Source organism: Sturnira hondurensis, unplaced genomic scaffold (genome assembly GCF_014824575.4).
Source record: "Sturnira hondurensis isolate 20B ecotype Veracruz unplaced genomic scaffold, ASM1482457v3 Scaffold0018728, whole genome shotgun sequence".
NCBI lineage: Eukaryota > Metazoa > Chordata > Mammalia > Chiroptera > Phyllostomidae > Sturnira > Sturnira hondurensis.
In genome coordinates, this window is record NW_028091359.1 from 9,009,628 (window position 1) to 9,029,728 (window position 20,101).

The window sequence follows — 20,101 nt, forward strand, 5'->3', positions numbered from 1 at the left end:
ATTTTTCGTAACACAGAACGTTTTTGCCAATCTGCAAGCTTTATACTTCTCACCATGAGGGGTTGGGCGTGATGATTCTAGGACTCGGGCCGATCTTAGACCCTCACAAAATCCTTCCCAGTGTCTTGTGCCCATGGGGGCGGTGTGGCCTCTACTGACGACAGCACCCCCCGGAGGGGAGAGTAGCCCGATCTGCCAAGCAGACACCTGGCAGGGGTCAGGTTTCCTGGACCGGATGGCCGGCCGGAGCTTGGAGGTCCGCGCGGCTCTGGCGGGGCACAGGATGCACTGTCGGGCGTGCACACCCCGGGCATCCGCCCGCGTTCGGCTCGCGGTGCAGCTGCCGCAGATCCGCGGGGGCCGCCTCCTCCTCGGGGCCTGGAAAAGGCACGAATCTCCCCGCCGGGGCCCCGCGTCCACCCCCTGCGGGCCCACGGGGTGGAGTTGCCCACCTGTCATCTGAGACGCCCCACGTGGGCCGGGGCGGGGAGAGGGCTGGGAGAGGGTGGGGAGTGGGAGGGAGAAAAGGCAGAGGGTGAGGTAGAAAAGGGTGAGGCAGACCGTAGCGAGAGTGAGAAGAAGCGAGGAGGCAAGGTGAGAAGGGAGCTCCTGAACGCGCGGAGAGAGAGTGAAGAGCAGAAGGAAGACTACAGGGAACCTGAGGCATCCAGACACGAGCAGGTAAGGAGGGGCAGGTGAACAGGAGAGAAGCGCCGGGCTAGAGTGGGAAAAGGAGAAGAGACAGGAGTGAGTAAAGGCCTGTAGAGAAGTGAGGAGGTAAGATGGAAAGGAGCAGACAGAGTAAGATTCGAGGGTGATGTGGGGCCCGGGTCCTTGGAGCGGCCGGAGAGAAACGGGCCGCTGCACTTTTAAGGTTGTCAAGGCGACGGCTCTGGCCAGAGCGAGGCGCATTGACGTCAGCAGCCGAGCGCTGATTGGCTGCTCCCGGGCGGTTTCCGGTGGAGCCGCCGCGGAGCCGCTATCGCACCGTAGAGCCGGGCTGGGAGCGAAGCGCTGAGCGAGCTAAGCAAGCGGCAGACTCGTACCCTCAGTCCCGTGCCCGCTGCCTCCCATCTCCAGGTAAGTGCAGTCGACTAGGGGCCTTAGTACGGCGAGCTTCGCCGCCCCGCTGCCCGTTTGGGGGCGCTGGACCGATCCAAGATGGCGTCATGGGGAGCGACCTGCAGGGGGACGGCCGCACCCCCTGCCCCTCCTCGGCCGGCGCCTCCCGCAAGCCTCAAGCCCTGGGCCGTGCCTCTGACCCATATTCTGCATCTCCGAGGCTCTTTAGGCCCCAGGAACTGCCGCTCTGGTGCCGAGCTTCCCGGCCGTCCCGCCCCCCCCCACCTCCGGTCCGCGCGCTCCCCCCCACTTCGCGGGGCTCAGGCCCCCGGCCCCTGCGCTGCTTTCACCGGCCCTCCTAGGCCAACGCGCCCCCGCCGCCTCCGCCCCACGCGCCGGGGCCTCCTCGCTCGCCTTCCCACATTTCCTGAAGGACAAAGCTCGAATTTTACCGGCTTTGGCCATGGTTTTTTCTTTGGCGTTTCTGGCTGATCTTGAGACCTAGCCGTTCTTGTTTTCATCTTTACTGTCTCCTCCTCCTCCAGAAGTCGCTTTTCCTCCTTTCCGGGTTTTCCCTACCTTCCTCATTACCCTCCACGATTTTAGTCTGGCTCCCAAATTTCTTTTTTCCCCCCTTACACCTCTCTCTCTTTCCTGATTTTTTTTTTTCTCCTCCAGAGCCGGCCTGGCCACCAGGGTGGCCTTAACGATTAGGCTAGGGTGAAGGATCTCTCTCTCTTCATTTTGTGGCCATGACTGTGGCCTAAGTGAACTGAAGGACACTCTCCCGTCCTTCCTCTCGAAAATGCGTGGTACCTGTTAACCCCTGCAGATCAGTTCAGGTGTGATGCCAAAAGGCTTAACTGCTTGAGAGAGTCCCAAAGGGTTGGTCTTCTCCGCACCGGAACGAAAGCTAACACTTTCTCCAGACGACTCTATGGAAGTGATCCTGGCTGGTGGGCGTGGGGCGCGCAGGGGTGATGCAGCCTTAATTAGCAAGAGTGTAAGTGTTTAAAATATTTCCTAGCATGTAATTCTTTTGAAACTGCACTTCATCACAACTGGGTTTCCAAACAAAATAATCTGTTTTCTTAGGTGTAGAGACAATGCAGTGAAAAATTTTAAAGTATTAAATAATCTTTGGAGGGAGAAGCTACGTCGTTGAGCTTTTTAGACTGAGTACAAATAGAGAGTCAATCTCAGTATATTATCGGTAGTTTTTAAGGCCGTGAAATTCGGAATTCAACGGTTCACATGGTGACTGCAGTGTCTGCTTTTTGGTCTTTGTAATACATTATTTCTAACAAAAAGCAGTTTCATCCCTTTGACCCCGTTCTCCTTAATCTTTGAATTATTTCTCTGGTCAGTTGATACATGTGTTGATATTCCTGAAAAATGTCTGAATGTTTTAAAGTGTAAAAGATCTGATTCATTGTTGCTCTTGGTGGCCATCAGTATTACTAATTAAGTAGCATAAAATGCTACTGAAAAATAGCTTCCATTCATATGATTGACGCGGAAACACGTCTGGTGTTGTATGAATCCATCCTCAAGTAAATGGCGTTTTTCTTGTGAGTGTTCATTTGTGAAGTAGCAGGATGATGTTTCTGTGGCCTTGAATGTGTGTTGTCACAAGCGGCATACTTCTCAGGGTCTGTTAATTAACCTGCTCTTCATCAACCCTTAGGAAAGTTGCCAAAACAACATGAGTAGTAGTGTAGCGCTTTAGCCCTTTATTTTAGTATTTCTTTGTGCTTTTACATGTGCAGTTTCATTTCAGTAGTTTTGTGTGCATTGTGTTTGGAAAAGTCTGATTAGTGTTAATCTTAGTTTCGGACCTTGCTTTTATCTTCTGATGCTATACTTGTTTAGTAGTAAGGACTTAGAAGGATAACCGTTTATGATTCTGTTGTTAGATTACTAAGCTTTTGACTCTAAGGTAAGGGTAACTGCCCACTGTTGCAGCTCTATTTTACTTCACATCAAGGTAGTTTGAATCCTCTAATATTCATTAAGTGCGGTGTATCTATTGACTCATGTAAGTTTAAAACTTAACGTATTTTAATATCTTCTGTCCAGATTTAGAAAATGTTTTGACATTTTCCTGTCCATATCTTTATAGTTTACTTCATAAAATACATATTTTTTTTTTATGTTAAAGAGTTTCCTTCTTACCAATGGGTTAAATATGTTATCATTTAGGGCTAGAATCTGGTAAAAGACTCTGGAATAAAAAATTGCCTTTAAAACTCATGTGGGTTTCTTTTATGCTTTAAATTTTTTGATTACCCTAGTAGTTGGCAGATCAGCTCCTTTCCCCAGTGGTTTGCTGGGTGATACTGGGACAGACCCTTGGGATTGGAGTTTCATGTAGGAGTGTCAGATGTTCTTCATTGTGCTTACTTGCTTTCACTTAGATCCTGCTTGTGTGCCCTTGTAATTCTCTGCCCTGTTTACCATTTACACACTTCCCACGTCATTATGATTTTTTTTTTTTGCAGGGGGAGAACTGAATGAAATTCCCTTAAGGGCCTGACTCCTCGGCAGAATACCTCTGCGGGGCATAGTGGCTCATACTTCCTCCCCGGAGCTGAGGTTACTGCCTTTTGCTTTTACGTCTGCAAAATCTAGATCCTGTAGCAGGAACTGAATGAAAACACTTCTTTGGAAGAATGCAGTTTCTCTGCATATCTTCTTATTCCTTAGACCCTACATCCCTTTAAAAAATTCTGTTTAGGGAGAAATAGACACTTGTGAGAGGAGAAAAAAGACACTTGTGAATCCGTCCTAATGAATTTGTTAAGTTAAAGGCCAGATTGGCATTTGCTCTTTATAAATAGTTTACATGAGCACATGTGCGTTTTTTTCCTCGTAGAGAACGAGAACCATGGCGTCTGGCGGTTCCTCAGCCAGTGAGGAGGAGCGCAGCCTCCGGGAGTGCGAGCTCTACGTGCAGAAGCACAACATTCAGGCCCTGCTGAAGGATTCCATTGTGCAGTTGTGCACCGCGCGGCCTGAGAGACCCATGGCATTCCTCAGGGAATACTTTGAGAGGTTGGAGAAGGTAAAAATAAATGGAGAGATGACGAGATGACCCAGACCGTTGTTAAATGTAGTGTCACTAATTTGTATCTTTTGGAAGAAAAGGACTTCTGACCAAATGAGAAAGTCGACAATAGAATTTCAAAAAAGAAATGCAGTTAAGGCATTTGTAATTTTTATTAGAAAACAAATCTGTATGCTGTTTATTCGGCAAACAGGGTTTCCACACTTGTGTTTTAATCAATACATAAAAAGCTGCTAAATAAAGGACTAGATACAGTTGATCAGAAGCAGTGGTGTGGAATGAGAAATTCTGTAGTACTTGAAAGCAGTTAATGTGTTTCTCTTCCTCAGCAAAGCAAGTAAACTTAACAAGCCTTATCCCACCTTTTAAAACCTAGGTAATGAAACATTTGAGTCCAGCTTGTGACTGATACAGCAGAGCTTCTGAGGTAGTGAAGTGCTTTCTTTTGTAGACTAGATTTCAGATGAACTGACTGTAGAGCAGAGGTCAAGGTTGATGGTTGTCAAGATTGTACTTTGGTCAGGACATGTTTCCTCTTTTAAAAAAGTTAAACCAGTTTTTATTCTTTGTTTTTCATCCTCACTGTGAGTATATCAGTGTGACTAAAGCATGTGTATATGTTTCTCTAAGGAAAATGATAATTTTGCATGAAAGACCATGGTTTAATTAGTTTCCTCAAGAAATGATGAATGAGAAAAGTGTGGATAGCTACATGTTTTGAGTAATTTGTTTGATTTGCTTCTGTAAATTTGTCAGATAAATGTACAGGTTTTCTTATGAATATTGAAGTTTTGATATGGTTCAAAATGATTATGAACTAATTAAGAGGCATTGCTTGGGTATATAACCATTATCTAATTGTGTAATGGAAATATTTATATCTCATTGATTTGGGCATTTCTTAATTGATATATTTATTAGTGAAAGAATTTGTTAATACTAAGATTTTAAAAATATTTGGGTAATCAAGCATTTTCTGCTGTTTTCTTGAAAAGCTCTTTGTTAAAATTGGTGTTTAGTACCGTGATTAGAATAATTAAAAATAATAACTGTAACAACAAACAAGTAGTTCCTATTAATGTAGCCTTGCTGTCTTGGAATTGTAGTAGAAAGGATGGCTTTCTCTTTGTCTAAGCAATGTCCAAATATTGTTACACTTCCGAGCCAGGCTGCTGTGGGTGTTTTCGTTTTGAGATAAGGTGCGTTCCTGGAGATCGGGTTCTGAAATGGGTCACTGTAAGGTGATGCCTCTTCTCTTTGGACATTGGTAGACACGATCGAATGAGGGGATGAAGTTGGTGAGACATTGTGTGTCTTTTTATGGGGAGTGTTGAGTATGTGGTGGTGGTTTCAAAGCCTGTACTTACATAGCACTGATTAAGCATTTTCAGGGGGTAAGGCAAGAAATTATTAGTCTCTTTGCAGATGGGATTTTTACATTTAACGCGTGTTGGCTTCTTTACCTCTCAGAAAAGGTCACAGCTTAATAGACTTATCCTATAGTACAAGGGTCTTTGCTCACTTGCATACATTTCTTTAGCTAGGACTTTAGGTAACTAGATACTCAATTTTCCAACATGTCATTTGTTCTATACACTAGGTGTTAGGTTCATATGTCTGAAATCACAGTCTTATTCTTGTGTCATTCTCCTTCCCTGTGTTAACCAAGGGTCATATTTCTGGTCTTCTCAACTACTCTGCACCACAGACTCTCACGGGTGGTCTATCGAAAGCTTCTGTGTTTTACTTCAGACCATAATTTGGAATTCTAGTTCACGTTTATGATTTATTTATTAGAACCTTTCCTATCTGATAGATTAGACAAATTTTAATAGCTACAACCGTTGAGTGTTTCCTGTGTGCCCAGGCACCATGTGAAGCACATAACACACACACACACACATTCATTCTTTGAAATGTGTGCAGTAGGTGATTATTACCATTTTACAGAGCTAGCAGATAAAATTAAGAATGGTAAAGTAATATGGCTCTGATCATATAGTTTAGTAGTTTTTGTTGCAGCAGAATATAACCCTCAGATTTCAGTGACTCAATACAAAAGACCTTCCTAAGGTCTCAGTCACATGCAGCTCTTCTGGGCTCAGCTCACCTTGTCCTGACTCCACATGTCTTGTTCTGGGGCTGAGTGGAAGGAGCAGCCACACTCTTGGAACATGCTATTCTCAAGGCAGAAGCTGGGGGGCAGAGCCAAACCATACAAGCAGACAGGGTATGGAATGTCCACTTAACATTGCATGGTCGAAAGCAAGTTGTAAGGTCAAGCCCCAAGTCAGGGGTGAATGGAAGAATGGACTGGAAGGGGTAAGGAGGGAACAAATAATTGTGAAAATATTAAGTGGTCCAGACAGAATCTGAACGTAAAACAGAAGAACATAATGGGGAGGGGGGTTCGGGAGTGTTGTTTTAATATGTGAAAGAAGGAAGAGAGAAGAGACTGACAATGACAACAGCAAAAAGGAAGATATAGAAATGTGTCATAATATGTAATTAGAAATCGATCTTGATAATGGGTGTGAGTCGTCATGATTAGGTTACATCTGATTGCTGTTAAAGACGAGAATCCGTGAAGTACTGTTAAAATCAAAATGCTTTTAGTACTTCAAAATTATCTTAAAAATTAAATTAGAATAGAGTTCCAAATGAGATGCTATTTGTGAAATTAGTGAAATTTTTGTGACATTCCAATGACAAATTAAGGGGGGGAAATTTGTGTTTTCATTTATACTCTTATAAATGAAACTTTGGGAGACTTGAGTTTTACAGTTCTGTGTTAATGTGGAATAGGAAGACCTTACCGGTTATTGCAGTTAGAAGGATGAAAATGAAGTGAGTTTTCTAGCATGTGTTTTTAAGAAATGGGTTACACATTTGCATGTGGTTCATAATTTACAAAAGGGCTAACACTGAAAAGTCCCCTCATCGTTGTCTTCCTTGAATGCAGCCACTGGTCCATAGGCATATGGGCGTCTGCAGACAAACTCACATGTAAAAGCTTTTTGTCTTCTGATGTGCGTGTGGCGTGTCATTGCATTAGATACACTATAGTTTATTGCAAATCATTCCATTAATGACCCTTTTGGTTGTTTCCGGTGTTCTGTTGCACTACTAAAGACAATGATAAAATGAATAACTGTATATACGTCATTTCACATATATGGATATTTTAGAGTAAATTTCTAGAAGTAGAGTGACTGGATTATTTGGTCAAGAAGATGCGTTTATAATCAAATATATGTTTTATTAATTGAATGTTTTATTAATTTGTTTTATTAATCTAAAGTATGTTTTCTTAATTGAAAATTAGAAAATCCAGGGAAATGAAAAAATAAAGCAGGCCCCATCCTTCCAAAAAAGAAAAAACCAAAAATCAGCCATAATTGTGCTGATAGAAATCAACACTATTAATACCTTGATGGTTACTGTTCTGGACTTTTTTTACCACATGTATGTAGTTCTGTTATTCGTCTTGATGCCAAAATGAGGGCTGAGTACCACATGAGAAAAAATAGACATCTCCTTTCATTTTTATAAAAAAAGTTTTCTGAAATAGTGAATGCTAGTAAGTTCACTATTTGAGTTTGAAAGATGGTTTTGGGAAATAATGGTAAATGAGTCAAATGAGAAATAGTGGATGACACATTCTTGTTTTTTCATTCTTATTTTGTATCTGTCATAATAAACTCATTCTTTGCTGCAGACCTGAGGAATTTCTTTTTGAGGCTCTAGATTTGATAAATCAGGATGTTAAGGGTGGAAAATGGAGACAATTGTACTTGAACAACAGCAAAAGAATATTAAATAGTTCACCTTAGTTTTTATATTAGTTGAACGAAAAGTTTTTAAAAGCAGGTAAACTTTAAAAAATTTAACTCCATGTGTAAACACTGATTAAAACTTTTTGTAACTCTGCTTGCAAAAGTATTGTTATATCTGATCTAGTTTAAATTCTTGGTTACTGTCACATTATTTCATTATTTGTTTTTTTTCTGAGACTCCAAGTAGAAATGAATTCCGTGGCTCAGGATTCTCCCCTCTTGGTTTTTGTGTTTCCCTTGCCTGAAGTAGACGTGGCAAGCGGTTCTTGAGAGTGCTTATCAAATGACTGAGGTCACCCAGTAATCTAGGTACTCTGGATTGCTTTGCTGTGCTGGAGTTCATTCTAGGGGGGAAGGAGGGTCTCAAGCCATCTGCAGCAGCTACAAAAACATCAATTCCCTAGGATTTTGTTTTGTAGCTTATTACCATTGCGTGCATTACAAATCCTTGTTGTCAATGTTACCATGACTACCTTAATTTTTTACTTGCATGTTATGTGCCCTCGTACTAATGGCTTTTGTTTATTAATAAGTAAGGCATCTATTATCATCTGAGAAACAGGCCTTTCAGAATATTTCTTTTCAAACTCCACTCCATTTTTTCCCATTGGGAATTGACTTTTCCCCTTCTGGTAGGAGGAAGAGATTTGAAGTGACTTGCCATTGGAATATGAGAATTCCAAGTTCACATCCTGAAAGGTCTCATTTTGCAAATGTGTGATTTCTTTCAGGAGGAAGCCAAACAGATTCAGAATCTGCAGAAAGCAAGCACTCGTGGAGATTCCAGGGAGGATGAAATCTCTCCTCCTCCCCCCAATCCAGTGGTTAAAGGCCGCAGGCGACGAGGTGCTATCAGCGCTGAAGTCTACACCGAGGAAGATGCTGCGTCATACGTTAGAAAGGTCGTTCTGGTGTCTAAACATTTGGGGCAGTGTTTGGGGGATCCCCGTGGTAGTTCTCTAGTTTCCTTTGGTGAATGCATGCATGGTTTTGCACAGTAAAACATAAACGTGATAGGTTGTATGCCACCCTGTGTGGTTCTTGGGTACTGTGATAACGCCACCGGAGAGAGTAGCGGACAGTGATTGTAAAACAGTGAATGACAACTGCATTCTGGGAGTCGTTCTTTTCCATGCTATTGTTTTGCAGGAGTAGGAGGCAGTATTCCTTTTTCTCTTGAGTCACGGTTTCAATTTTTTGACATTCTGTAATTCATGTTGTGGCTTTTTAAGCTTTTATCCTATATGTTAGCTTTATCCTAACTGGTTCTTCCTTAGAATCTGCCTGCCATTTTGAGTTATGCTGTTAGCTTGAAGGGGGAAGAGAATTGTCCTGGCTAGAGGCTCGTGGAACTGATAGTACCTTGTCACAGTGAAAAAAATGGCTATCATAAAATGTTCAGTTTTGTCTTAGAATAATGACCTTGGTCAAGGTGATTTTGGTTTGTTTCTTTAGTTGTAGACCCAGAACCAAATGCCACCATCCTTTAAATACCAGCCCACAGGTCTGGTGGTAGGCAGGGGGATTAATTAGTCAGTATTTGTTTAGTACTTTATTGGATCAAAAGTAGTATGTGTGTGTTATATTGAAAATATTTAACTCAAAGCAGTCGTTTAAATGCCATTATGGGATTTTTCATTTAATTGCGTGTAGGTTGCAATGAAATGAAATGTTATTTGACCTTCTATTCTTGTCTAGGTTATACCAAAAGATTATAAGACAATGGCTGCTTTAGCCAAGGCCATTGAAAAGAACGTGCTGTTTTCACACCTTGATGATAATGAGAGAAGGTAGGTACATGTTCTTTGTCATACTGCCTTCCTGTATAGTTGTGGTCCCAGACTAGTGTCATCATTGTTGCACATTTAAGGCTCGTTACTCACCTGATGACGATTCCCACTGAAAATCTAGAAGCTTGAATTTTAAGGTTAATGTTTGAAATCCATAGAAGAGGCACATGAAATGTGACACGAGGCCTTCTGTCCCTTGCAGTGATATTTTTGATGCCATGTTTCCGGCTTCCTTTATTGCTGGAGAGACTGTTATTCAGCAAGGTAAGGGCTTCTGCTTTTGTGGCTTGCAGTGCTACTCTGGGAGAGGAGGCAAGACAGTAGGGTTTTTAGAAATGGAGTTTGTTTTCCTCTTTCAGCCTGCCAGTTTCCTCTTGTTACACTGTGGAATTTTTCTGTTTCTTCTGGTTTGCAGGCCCGCACTCAGTCCACTGAGCTACACCAGCCAGGGCTTGTTTCTTTTTAAAATTAAAATCATCTGAGCCAAAAGACACATTTTCTCCAAGGGACTAGTATTTCCCTACCAGATACAATTTTGTATATAATAACTGTTATAGGAAATTCCTGCATTTTTATTTGAATGTTGAATGGAATTTTAGAATCATGTATCTTACATGTTCTTTATATTACTATTAACCACTTACAAAGTAGGAAATAAGCAAAACTATTTTCTTCATCATGTAGCTCATCTATTTGTGAGGTTTTTTACCTTTTAGTGATTCTTAACCTTTTTGCCTATGAATACTAACATGGATCCGACCTTTGGGGTCTGCTCCCCAGCCCCCCTTTTGCCTTTGTTATGTACTCTTGATATTTTCATGGGTCTTTATAACCCATATTATTTTCCCATTTGTGACAGTCTGATATTTTGTTAGTTATTATTTGGGTTCTTATCTTGTTACAGGTGATAGGCAGTTAATATTTTCCTACACATACGTGGCTGCTTTTTAAGTTATTTTTTAGAGATTTTTTTTTTATCATGAGGTGACTGAAAATTTGATCTGTTTTATGGTTTTAAAAATATATTGCTGGAGTGTTTTTTCCTGAAAGATTGTGTTAATTTATAACACACTCTCTTTCTCATAGCACCAGTATAAAATAAGTTTATTATTTATATCAGTTAGATAGGTTTTTTTTCTTTTGTGTTTCTTTAATTTGTAAAATGCTTCTAACTGTTTTGCTCTCCCCTCCTTCAGGTGATGAAGGGGATAACTTCTATGTGATTGATCAAGGAGAGATGGATGTAAGATTTCATAAGAGCAAAAATATGTTGATAATCTTAAAAGTCAATGTATTGATATTTATCATCTCTAAGTTTCTGAAGGGCTGATATAGCCCTTGTATGTCAAATTTCATCAGTACCTTTTGCCAAATATTTTAATGACACGGAGAAACTTTTTAAAGGTAATGTCTTCAGGTAGGCCAGAGTCCGGAACCTGCCTGGAGCAGTGGTTAGGCCTGCGCGCTGTGGAGGGAGAGGAGCGGGGAGGCTCTGGGTGCGGCCATTAGGGAACTGGTGCAGCTTTCTCGGTCCCCTGTTTCGCTTACAGGTGAAGTGGGGATATTAGAGGCATCGTTCTCAGGGCTATTAGACAGTTCTGTGCCTTACACTAGTAAAACGCTTATTAATCAGCATAGTGCTTAGCCCAGTGCTCGGTAAGTGTATGTGGTTTTTATTGATGCTCTGTCCACCTTTTTGCCCCGATCCGTCAGTACGGAGTAACTTTTTCTTATCAGGTGATTAAACCAGGTAAATCACAGACCTTCTGGACTTATTTTAACTCGTCAGAAGTACTTTGCTCTGCTTCGTACTGAAAACCTAGTATATTATATTTTAAAACAAAGTTCAGGGTTCTGATCCCTAAGAAAGGTTTGTGGGTTTTTAATACTTAGGTGTTTATGTATGTAGAAAAAAGCAATTCTTTGTCATTTGTATTTTAGGTCTATGTCAACAATGAATGGGCAACCAGTGTTGGGGAAGGAGGGAGCTTTGGAGAACTTGCTTTGATTTATGGAACACCTAGAGCAGCCACTGTCAAAGCCAAGACCAATGTGAAATTGTGGGGTATTGACCGAGACAGCTATAGAAGAATTCTTATGGTAAGACTGGTTTTTGGCGTGTGATTTGGACTACCTGTCTAGGACACTAATATTTAAATTGAATAATACCACCAAAGTAAACGGAGAATATTACTTTTAATGATGAATGCTTTGCACGAAGCCCAATTTAGCATTATTCATTGTGTCATTTGAGACAGTGACCTTCTAGAACAAAAGTTGGGCAGGACTAACGTGGAAGACTAATGTGGTATACACAGTAATGGTCAGCTCATGACCGGGAGTCTCCATTTGCTGACCACAGGCAGTCTCGAAGTGCTGTGTCTAAGTACAAGAAGTTATTTAAGGCCATTCAGAAGTGATCAGCTTCCCTGAACCGAAAGTGGGTTATCGGTGTAATGCAAATCTCACCTTTCCTTTCGCTGAAGGAACAAACAAAATAATAAAACCATTGGGACATTCTGCTGATATAGCAGACTTTTGAGAACTTGGCAAAAAATTCATCAGGTAGCTCTGGATGTTTAAGTCCCAGCTGATGGCATTAGTCATCTTAAATGGTTTTCTAAATTTGTGTGGTGCCCATCTGGCTATTTGAGAATATGCAGTTAGATGTACTTTGAAAATTTTCTGTATTTGGGGGATGGATATATATGTGTATCAATTTTTATAAGTGTATAAATTGCCAAGGTAATGTATTGTGTAAGGATTTTTTATTAATAGAGGATGGTGTGGTCCCCTTTTTCTGCCAGATGTATTTAACAAAATTTGCAGATAAGATAACTTGGTTAAGCTGGGTGCTGTGGCACTTTGCGGGGGAGGGTCTATAAGTGGTAGCAGTTTTTTTTTTTTTTTTTAACTTTGTGGAAGATTGGGGTAATGTGGAAGAACTCTGACCTGAAATATATTCAGCTATAGCCATATATATATTTCTTTTATTTTTATTTATTTACTTTTTTTGAGAACTGATCATTTTATTTTTTGCGTTTCACTAATTGGTGGTGTGAGGAACTGTCTTTGGCCATGGACTTGGGGTCCCTTTTAGGAGAAAGTTGCTGAGAGCTTTTTATTGAGCTAACAGAGGGGCTTACCATCTGCACCAGGAAGAAAAATAATCATGTGTCAGGAAGCTATGGTTTCTCTCTTTTAATTTACTTGAAACTTATTTATTACTCCACAGAATCATTTGATAATTAACTTTTTTTGACTCACGTTTATAACTTTTTTTTAATAGGGAAGCACTCTGAGAAAGCGGAAGATGTATGAAGAGTTTCTCAGTAAAGTCTCTATTCTAGGTGAGTTTCGGAAGATTGCATGGAGAATTATTAAGCTGAAGTGTTAGCATTACTTAAGCAGAATCTATTATACTTCATAAATATTACACTAGTTATAAATTCTCTTTTCACTAATAGTAATGTAAAACACATGGAATATAGAGTTAAGAGTTTGATTAAATTAGAAGTAAATTTGGAGTGTTTTTAATTTGCTAGTATGTGACAAGCCTCTTGATTAGAAATGATTGGACCTGAGAAAAGCTTTCTGGAATTTTGTGCTACTCGTTTCTCCTAGAGAGACAGAGGCGAAAAGTGTCATCCTTCTGAGTGTGGACAGTCCCAGTCACTCCTCCTGTGACTTTGTTTCTGGTGCTCTGTGAGGGTTTGGGTTAAGGAAAGCGAGTGTTTCCAGGGACGTGTTCCTCTGTAGAGAGACCAGGCGTCGTTTGCTGGCTTTCTCTGAGAACACTGCTGTGAGTTCTGTTGACATTTTGGAGATAGGCTCTGGGTTGTCAGAGCCTGTTCTTCGTTGAGGGAGGGGATAGTGGTTTTCCTGAAGTAGACTAGCCTTCTGCCATTGTTTTGTTACAGGGAATTGATTTTATTTCCCCTGTTATTTTTCCTTTCTTTGAAATGGTTACACTCGCTTAGTGTCTTGGGTGTTAACTTTTGTTCCCAAAGGCCAAACTATTTTTTGGTTCTTGTTGGTTTGGTAAATTAATTCAACTGAAGATTTAGATAGATAAATTGTTTCTGTGAACCTCTGGAAGAGTATGGATGGTGACCCTGCGACTTCTGGGTTCTGTAATTGCAGGTTGAATTTACACTGAAGGCAGTCCACGGGTACTTAGTGGCTCTGTTTCTGTATTCCTTTACCACTGGGCGCAGTTAGTTTAAATTAACCTGGCCACGGGGGCTGCTGCAGTTGGGGTCTGAGGGTTATCCGTGATTAATAGGGTCTTGCTGAGACCAGAGGCCACTGGAGACAGGCACCATTTCTCACCTGAGACACTACTAGGGTATGGGATGGACATGCCTGTGTAGTTGATTCTCTTTATACTTTTTGTTTTGCCAGTTTTAGCAATACCAAATAATGTGGAGAAATTCTTTGGATTCTTGCCTTTCAGAGTCTCTGGACAAGTGGGAACGTCTCACAGTAGCAGATGCATTGGAACCAGTCCAGTTTGAAGATGGGCAAAAGATTGTGGTGCAGGGAGAACCAGGGGATGAGTTCTTTATTATTTTGGAGGTAAAGAACTCTGCATTTGATACTTTTTAAGAAGTGCACCATAAGAGAGAAAAGGGGGTTAATTCTGATGTACACCCTTAGATTTAAAGAGTATCTGACTGTTTTATTTAAAAATTACCTTCCACTTTGAAATGCTGCTCTTTGGTTCTCCGTCAGGCCAACACATTTTAAATGAGTTTGAACCAGAATTCTGGAACGGGCTATTCATAAAGTAAGAGCCAGAATCTGACCTACTGAAATTAATCCTCCTCATGCAAGCTGAACAAACTATAGTGTAAAAGACTGTAATGATTCTGCATCATCTTTGTTAAAATCATGTGTTTGGGCCATTTGGCAACCAAGGCTCAAAGGCAAGGACTTAAACTATGTTTTTCTGTCTTCACAATCCATGAAAATGTATAGCAGATATAAGAAACAGATACTCTTGACTGACAAGTAGATCCAGAAAGTGAATTTTCTATGAATGTGGCTCAGCAGATGCTGAATTGTTTTATTTAAGCTGGGGGCGGGGTCGGGGGAATCAAAGGACTCTTTCTGTAAAGGGCTGGTCAGCAGGTCAGCAGTTGAGGCTTTGGGAGCCGTAGGGTTTTCTGTCGAGAAGACTCAACTCTGTTGCCATAGTGCAAACAGTGCGGTACATGTGATCAAGGGATTGGTGGCTTGTTCCTGTGAAATTGACCCGTAACAGTGGGTAGCGAGATTGGACTCCACTGCCTCTAGTTTGCTCATCTCTCTGAACCCTTCAAGTACAAGTACCCGAGTACCTTAGCTCGATGTGACAGACCCCTAGCAGAGGCTGCTGGGTAAAGAGGAATTAAGCTCGTGCAGTTATTCTCATCAGTCCACTTTTATCATGTGACCACAGAGGATGTGAAATAACGAATCCTTTTTTTTTTCAAAGTAGCTAAGTTGTGTAACATTAAAATGCCACTGGTGATTTTATTCTAGGGGACAGCTGCTGTGCTACAGCGTAGGTCAGAAAATGAAGAGTTTGTTGAAGTGGGAAGATTGGGGCCTTCTGACTATTTCGGTATGTAGATTTCCTCAGTGAATACACAGTTTCTTTTTTTTTTTTTAAGATTTTATTTATTTATCTTTAGAGGGGAAGGAGAGAGGGAGAGAAATATCACAGGCCGTGAAAACACAAGCATCTTCCAGGCCACCCATGTGGGCCCTAGAAATATCAATGTATGGTTGCCTCTGCCAGGGACACACAATGTATTGTGTGTCCCCTGCCAGGAACTGGCCTGCATCCCAGGCCTGTGCCCTGACTGGGAATTGAACTGCTTTCCTCTGGTTCGCAGGCCCGTGCTCAATCCACTGAGCTACACCAGCCAGGGCTAATACACAGTTTCTTTAAGTCACCTTTCAGTGTGATCACAGTGCCATAATTTGTTTTCTCTTGAATTTTATTTCTTAATTGCAACCTTTTTTGCCTTTTAGAGAACTAGTGTGAGATTTTGACCTTACTCGGTTAATAATTTAAGTTGGTGATTGTCTCATCTATCAGTTGGTTTATTTAAGTGCAGATGTGATGTGGCCTGTACTAAATTATTAAGAGAAGTACGTATTTGTTTTCTCTTTCTCAGGAGTGAGCCTCTAAGAAAATGTTCCCCATAGAAGTTAGCCCCTCTCACACCCCTCTTTCTCCCTTCTCCCTTCTCCAGGCGAAATAGCTCTGCTGATGAATCGTCCCCGTGCAGCCACGGTGGTGGCTCGTGGCCCTCTGAAGTGCGTTAAGCTGGACCGACCTCGGTTTGAACGTGTGCTGGGCCCGTGCTCTGACATCCTCAAACGCAACATCCAGCAGTACAACAGTTTCGTGTCACTGTCTGTCTGAAATCTGCCACCTGTGCCTCCCTCTTCTCTTCTTCCCAGTCCGTGCTTCACTCTCGCAGACTGCTTCATCTTCCCTGTTCGCAGCCCTGTGTGGCCACTGGCATCGCAGCTTCTTGTCTGTTTATATTAAAAGTTGCTTTTATTGCACCGTTTTTAATTTGGAGCATTCACTGAATGCTCCGACACAGTTAAATAAATAGAGAGTTCTCCGGAGACTTCGCTGTGCCCGCTTCTCTCTGTGCACTGTTAGTATTCAGCGGGGGCCGTGCGTGCCGTTCGGTGGGGGCAGATCCCTGCACCAATGAATTACCATGGAGGAAGGGTGTAACGGTGCAAGATTTTTTAAGTGATACGATTTTTCCAGTTATCATAAATATATTTTACACTGTGGCCATATATGCCATATTTCTTTATAGAATAAATGATTTCTTATTAAGCTCTAAGGATTAGAAAAAATGGACATAGAATAACCTTAGAAAGAGATCTGCCTGTATTTAAACTAGATTAAGGGTGGAAAAGTGCCCGTTTTTGCTAATGATCAGATGGATATGATCTGTTACTTTTTTCCTTTTTAACCAGATTTTTGTTTGTTAAGCTAATTTGCCTGGTATTGGTTATATCTTGTTTCCTCTCCAGTTCTGAAATCCATTTAGGGGTGGCTATCTGTACCTGCCTTCTAAGTTTGAAACTGAATCATAGGCTGCAAATACTGATTAGGGTTTAACTACATCTGCCTCAGCTCACAAATTCTGACTAGACCTTTACTTATCCAGCTAGTGCCAAATACTGATCATCAGATGCTGAATTGAGAATAAGAATTTAAGGTCTACACTCTTGGTTGTTAACTTGGAGCTTTTGGATAGTGTCCCTCTTTCTGCGGACTCCAGGGTAATCTCTTGTGCACGTGAAGCTCTGACTCCAGGAGACTGGATTTGTTGGCAGTAGACAGAGTACATGGAACAGACGTCAGGAAAAGGGAGGTGCTATTGCTAACGGGAGAAATGCCAGGTGGACAGAGTTAATCGCTGGGGACTTTGCCCCACTAAATTCACTGGGGCAGGAGATTTGGGAAGAAGTTTCCTACTTTGGTTTGACCTTTTTCCTCACCTTTTTTGCATCAGCTAGAATTTATGGTGGGTTGGGGGTCGGGTAGTAGGATGTGTCTGTGTTGTTTCAAGTTGGTCTAAAAGGCCACTCTGCTGACAAGTTCTGCTTTCCTCTCTAGCATTTATTTCTCTGGCAAGCTTTTTGTTTTTCTCAAGTGAGCTTCTGTTCTGAGTCTTAACTGTATCTCAGTATTTTCCAGCCTTATCAACCTATGTGTTACATTATTCCATGTGCACCAATGATACCCAACAGTTTATTTTTATTATGTTACTTTTTTAAACAAAATATCACAGTTCTGTAATGTAGACACTTTTATTTTCATTGTGATTTCTGTGTAATACAGGGTTATAGTTGGGAGTGACTTGCAAGCGTTTTTCCATTTGTGCGCACCTGGCTCTGATTACTAAGCCCCTCGCCTCCCCTTTCCCGGGTTATTGAAATTGGCCGTGGTAGCTTTTTTCCATGGATGTGAACAGTCGTTTGGGTTGTTACTACTAAGTTTGGAGTAGAAATCTGGGAAAGAGGTTTTATTTACTTCTGAGTGTGGGAGAGAAAGCCACCTTATTACAAGTTTTTTATGTTTAAAAATAATCTATATTAAATGACAGTTTTCTGATCTATACTTTGTGTTTAGCTACCTTTTTATATTTAAAAAATTAAAAATAAAAGTTATATTCCTGTTAGCATAAAGCTTGATTTGATCTTTGTTTAATGCCAAAACTGTACTTAAGTGAGTTATTTAGAATGCCATAAATTGCGGTTTCATATATGTACATAATCATGTTCATGTATATTTAGATACAAACAATGCTTCCTAAATGAGTTCTGCTCTTAGGTCATTTGGCTTGCTGTTTACTCCCTTTTGTAGTTTTTAATCTACGAAATTTTAAGGCTAAATTTAAAAATTATCACATTTAAAGCTTTTATCTTTGTGCAATCTGATTATACGTGAGATATCACTATTGGCATAATTTGTCTTAGTTGATAATCAGGACTTCAGAAGTCATCATTTCTGGGCTTGCTGAGTGGATTTCTCGGATCTGTTGTTCTAGAAGGTGTAGATGGCCAAAGGACCATTTTGTATTGTTGCCTGGTTACTAGTCGGATTATACTGTGCGTGCTAACATACTCTATTCTTTTTGTTATAGATTGTCTTAATGGTAGGTCAAGTAATAAAAAAGATTAAATAATTTAAATTCTTAAATGAGTTGGTTTTTATTTCCTTTCTCCTTTTCCCTCCGCCTCTCCCCTTGCGACCTACCCCTGTGGTGGGCAGGAATGAAACTCAGAAGTGATTGATGGGATTCGTGTTTTAGAAAGAGTCGTGTGTTTGTTAACAGTGATTTTCAAGTCCGTTTGTCAAAGGCTGAATCTGAAACCCTTGCTGGAAGGGGAATGGAATTACAGCCCATCTGTTCACATAGTAGTGGAGGAAGAAATGAACTCAGAAGACGAAGATTTCCTTTTTATCAAAGACTGGTTCTCTGGCTTTGCAACTTTCCCAGACCTAATGGGGAAACTTCTTTTCTGGGTCAGCATACTCTTTAGTTTAAATGTAACAGTCACCTAGATACTTAGGTGTGTTTACATATTTACACAGATACAATCTTATTCCTGACGTCTATTCCACAGACTTCTAGGGAGTAAGATGATTAAGTTGTACTCATTAGTATATGAATATTAATTTCTTTACATCCAGTCAGTTGGAGAGACATCGTATTCTAGAACAACCTTGAATTTGCACTGCTTTGTAACAGCTTGTCCAGATTCAGTAATCCCTTCCTTCAACTAACGCACTGGAGTGGGAACGAGAGAGTTATAACAAGATACAACCAAAAAGTTCCCTAGGCTGACCGTACTGGTTATAGTTTAACTCCCCCTCTAAAACATTGGCTCACATAGGATTGTTTTTTTGTTTTTTAATGCCTTAAATACCAGTATTTAAAAATTGAAGTAACATGATGTCAGTTTTCTGGGCACTTTGGTGTCTCCAACCACCAAAGTGAATGAACAGCGAACCCTTTGGTAAGCCAACCTTGAGCAGCAGTCGCCCGGTCACCATTCAATACATCCCCCAAGTAGCTGTCATAGTTAGTAATAAAGGCTGTCCATAGAATTTAAAAGGGGGGGTGGGTGGCTCAGTGGATGGAGCGCGGGCCTGCAAACCAAATTGTCAACGGTTCAGTTCCCAGGCTGGGCACAAGCCTGGGTTGCAGGCTGGGTCCCCGGCCGGGGGTGTGCGAGAGGCAGCCACTCACACGTTTCTCTCCCTCTCTCCTTCCCTTTGTCTGGAAATAAAGTCTTTAAAAATAAAATAAAAGGGGGAATCATAAATCTTTCTGCTTACCCTATGGAACTTTTACCCAGACACCGGTGTGGTGTACCTATAAGCTTAGAGTTTGCGTACTGGCATAAGTTCAGAGCTGTGACTCAACTCTATTCTGCTGTGATTACCAAAACCACTAATGGGTATAATACTTCATTCTGTGAAGGTTCTGCCAATTGAGCTCAAGTAGATGTGTGATTTTAAAATTCACCACTAGGTGGAGAGCTTTTTCGTCATTTTTGTTGATCTCAAAATGAGTTACAGTTTATTCTTGTTTGAAGATACTGTAGCGAACTTGGCGTATTTGTCCATTTGGCTAACATTTATTTGTAACCCCAGAACGAGTACTTGCAGCCCATCACGGTCACTCTGAGAGGTGAGTGGGGAAGACCATCTCCCAGCATGCATGTGCCCCGGTCAGGCCGAGCAAGGCCATGCTCGGCCTGTTGTTTGGGCTCTCAGACTAGAATCAGATGTCTTTTTCATGGTCTATTTC

At 41.3% G+C, this 20,101-nt stretch overlaps 2 protein-coding genes across 4 annotated transcripts in view; one reads left to right on the top strand and one right to left on the bottom strand.

The window, feature by feature from the left end:
• The first annotated feature begins 553 nt into the window (after window positions 1–553).
• Window positions 554–18,170, top strand: PRKAR1A (protein kinase cAMP-dependent type I regulatory subunit alpha). Of its 3 annotated transcripts, XM_037070083.1 has the most exons (12): window positions 937–1,080; window positions 3,564–3,657; window positions 3,938–4,126; window positions 8,697–8,867; window positions 9,664–9,755; window positions 9,958–10,019; window positions 10,952–10,998; window positions 11,697–11,855; window positions 13,045–13,105; window positions 14,212–14,333; window positions 15,282–15,363; window positions 16,001–18,170. In XM_037070083.1, exons 3-12 carry the CDS (start codon window positions 3,950–3,952, stop codon window positions 16,171–16,173), a joined length of 1,146 nt encoding a protein of 381 aa, XP_036925978.1. In that variant the 5' UTR covers window positions 937–1,080; window positions 3,564–3,657; window positions 3,938–3,949; the 3' UTR covers window positions 16,174–18,170. The 3 variants fall into 3 exon arrangements, with proteins under 3 accessions (XP_036925977.1, XP_036925978.1, XP_036925976.1); XM_037070082.1 differs by lacking the exons at window positions 937–1,080; window positions 3,564–3,657 and adding an exon at window positions 554–681; XM_037070081.1 differs by lacking the exon at window positions 3,564–3,657.
• The window catches only part of FAM20A (FAM20A golgi associated secretory pathway pseudokinase), a 34,339-nt gene continuing 31,806 nt past the window's right edge, over window positions 17,569–20,101 (bottom strand). The window contains exon 12 of the mRNA XM_037070080.1: window positions 17,569–18,786. The gene's annotated coding sequence lies outside the window, so the exon portion shown is untranslated. The remainder of the gene's footprint in view (window positions 18,787–20,101) is intronic.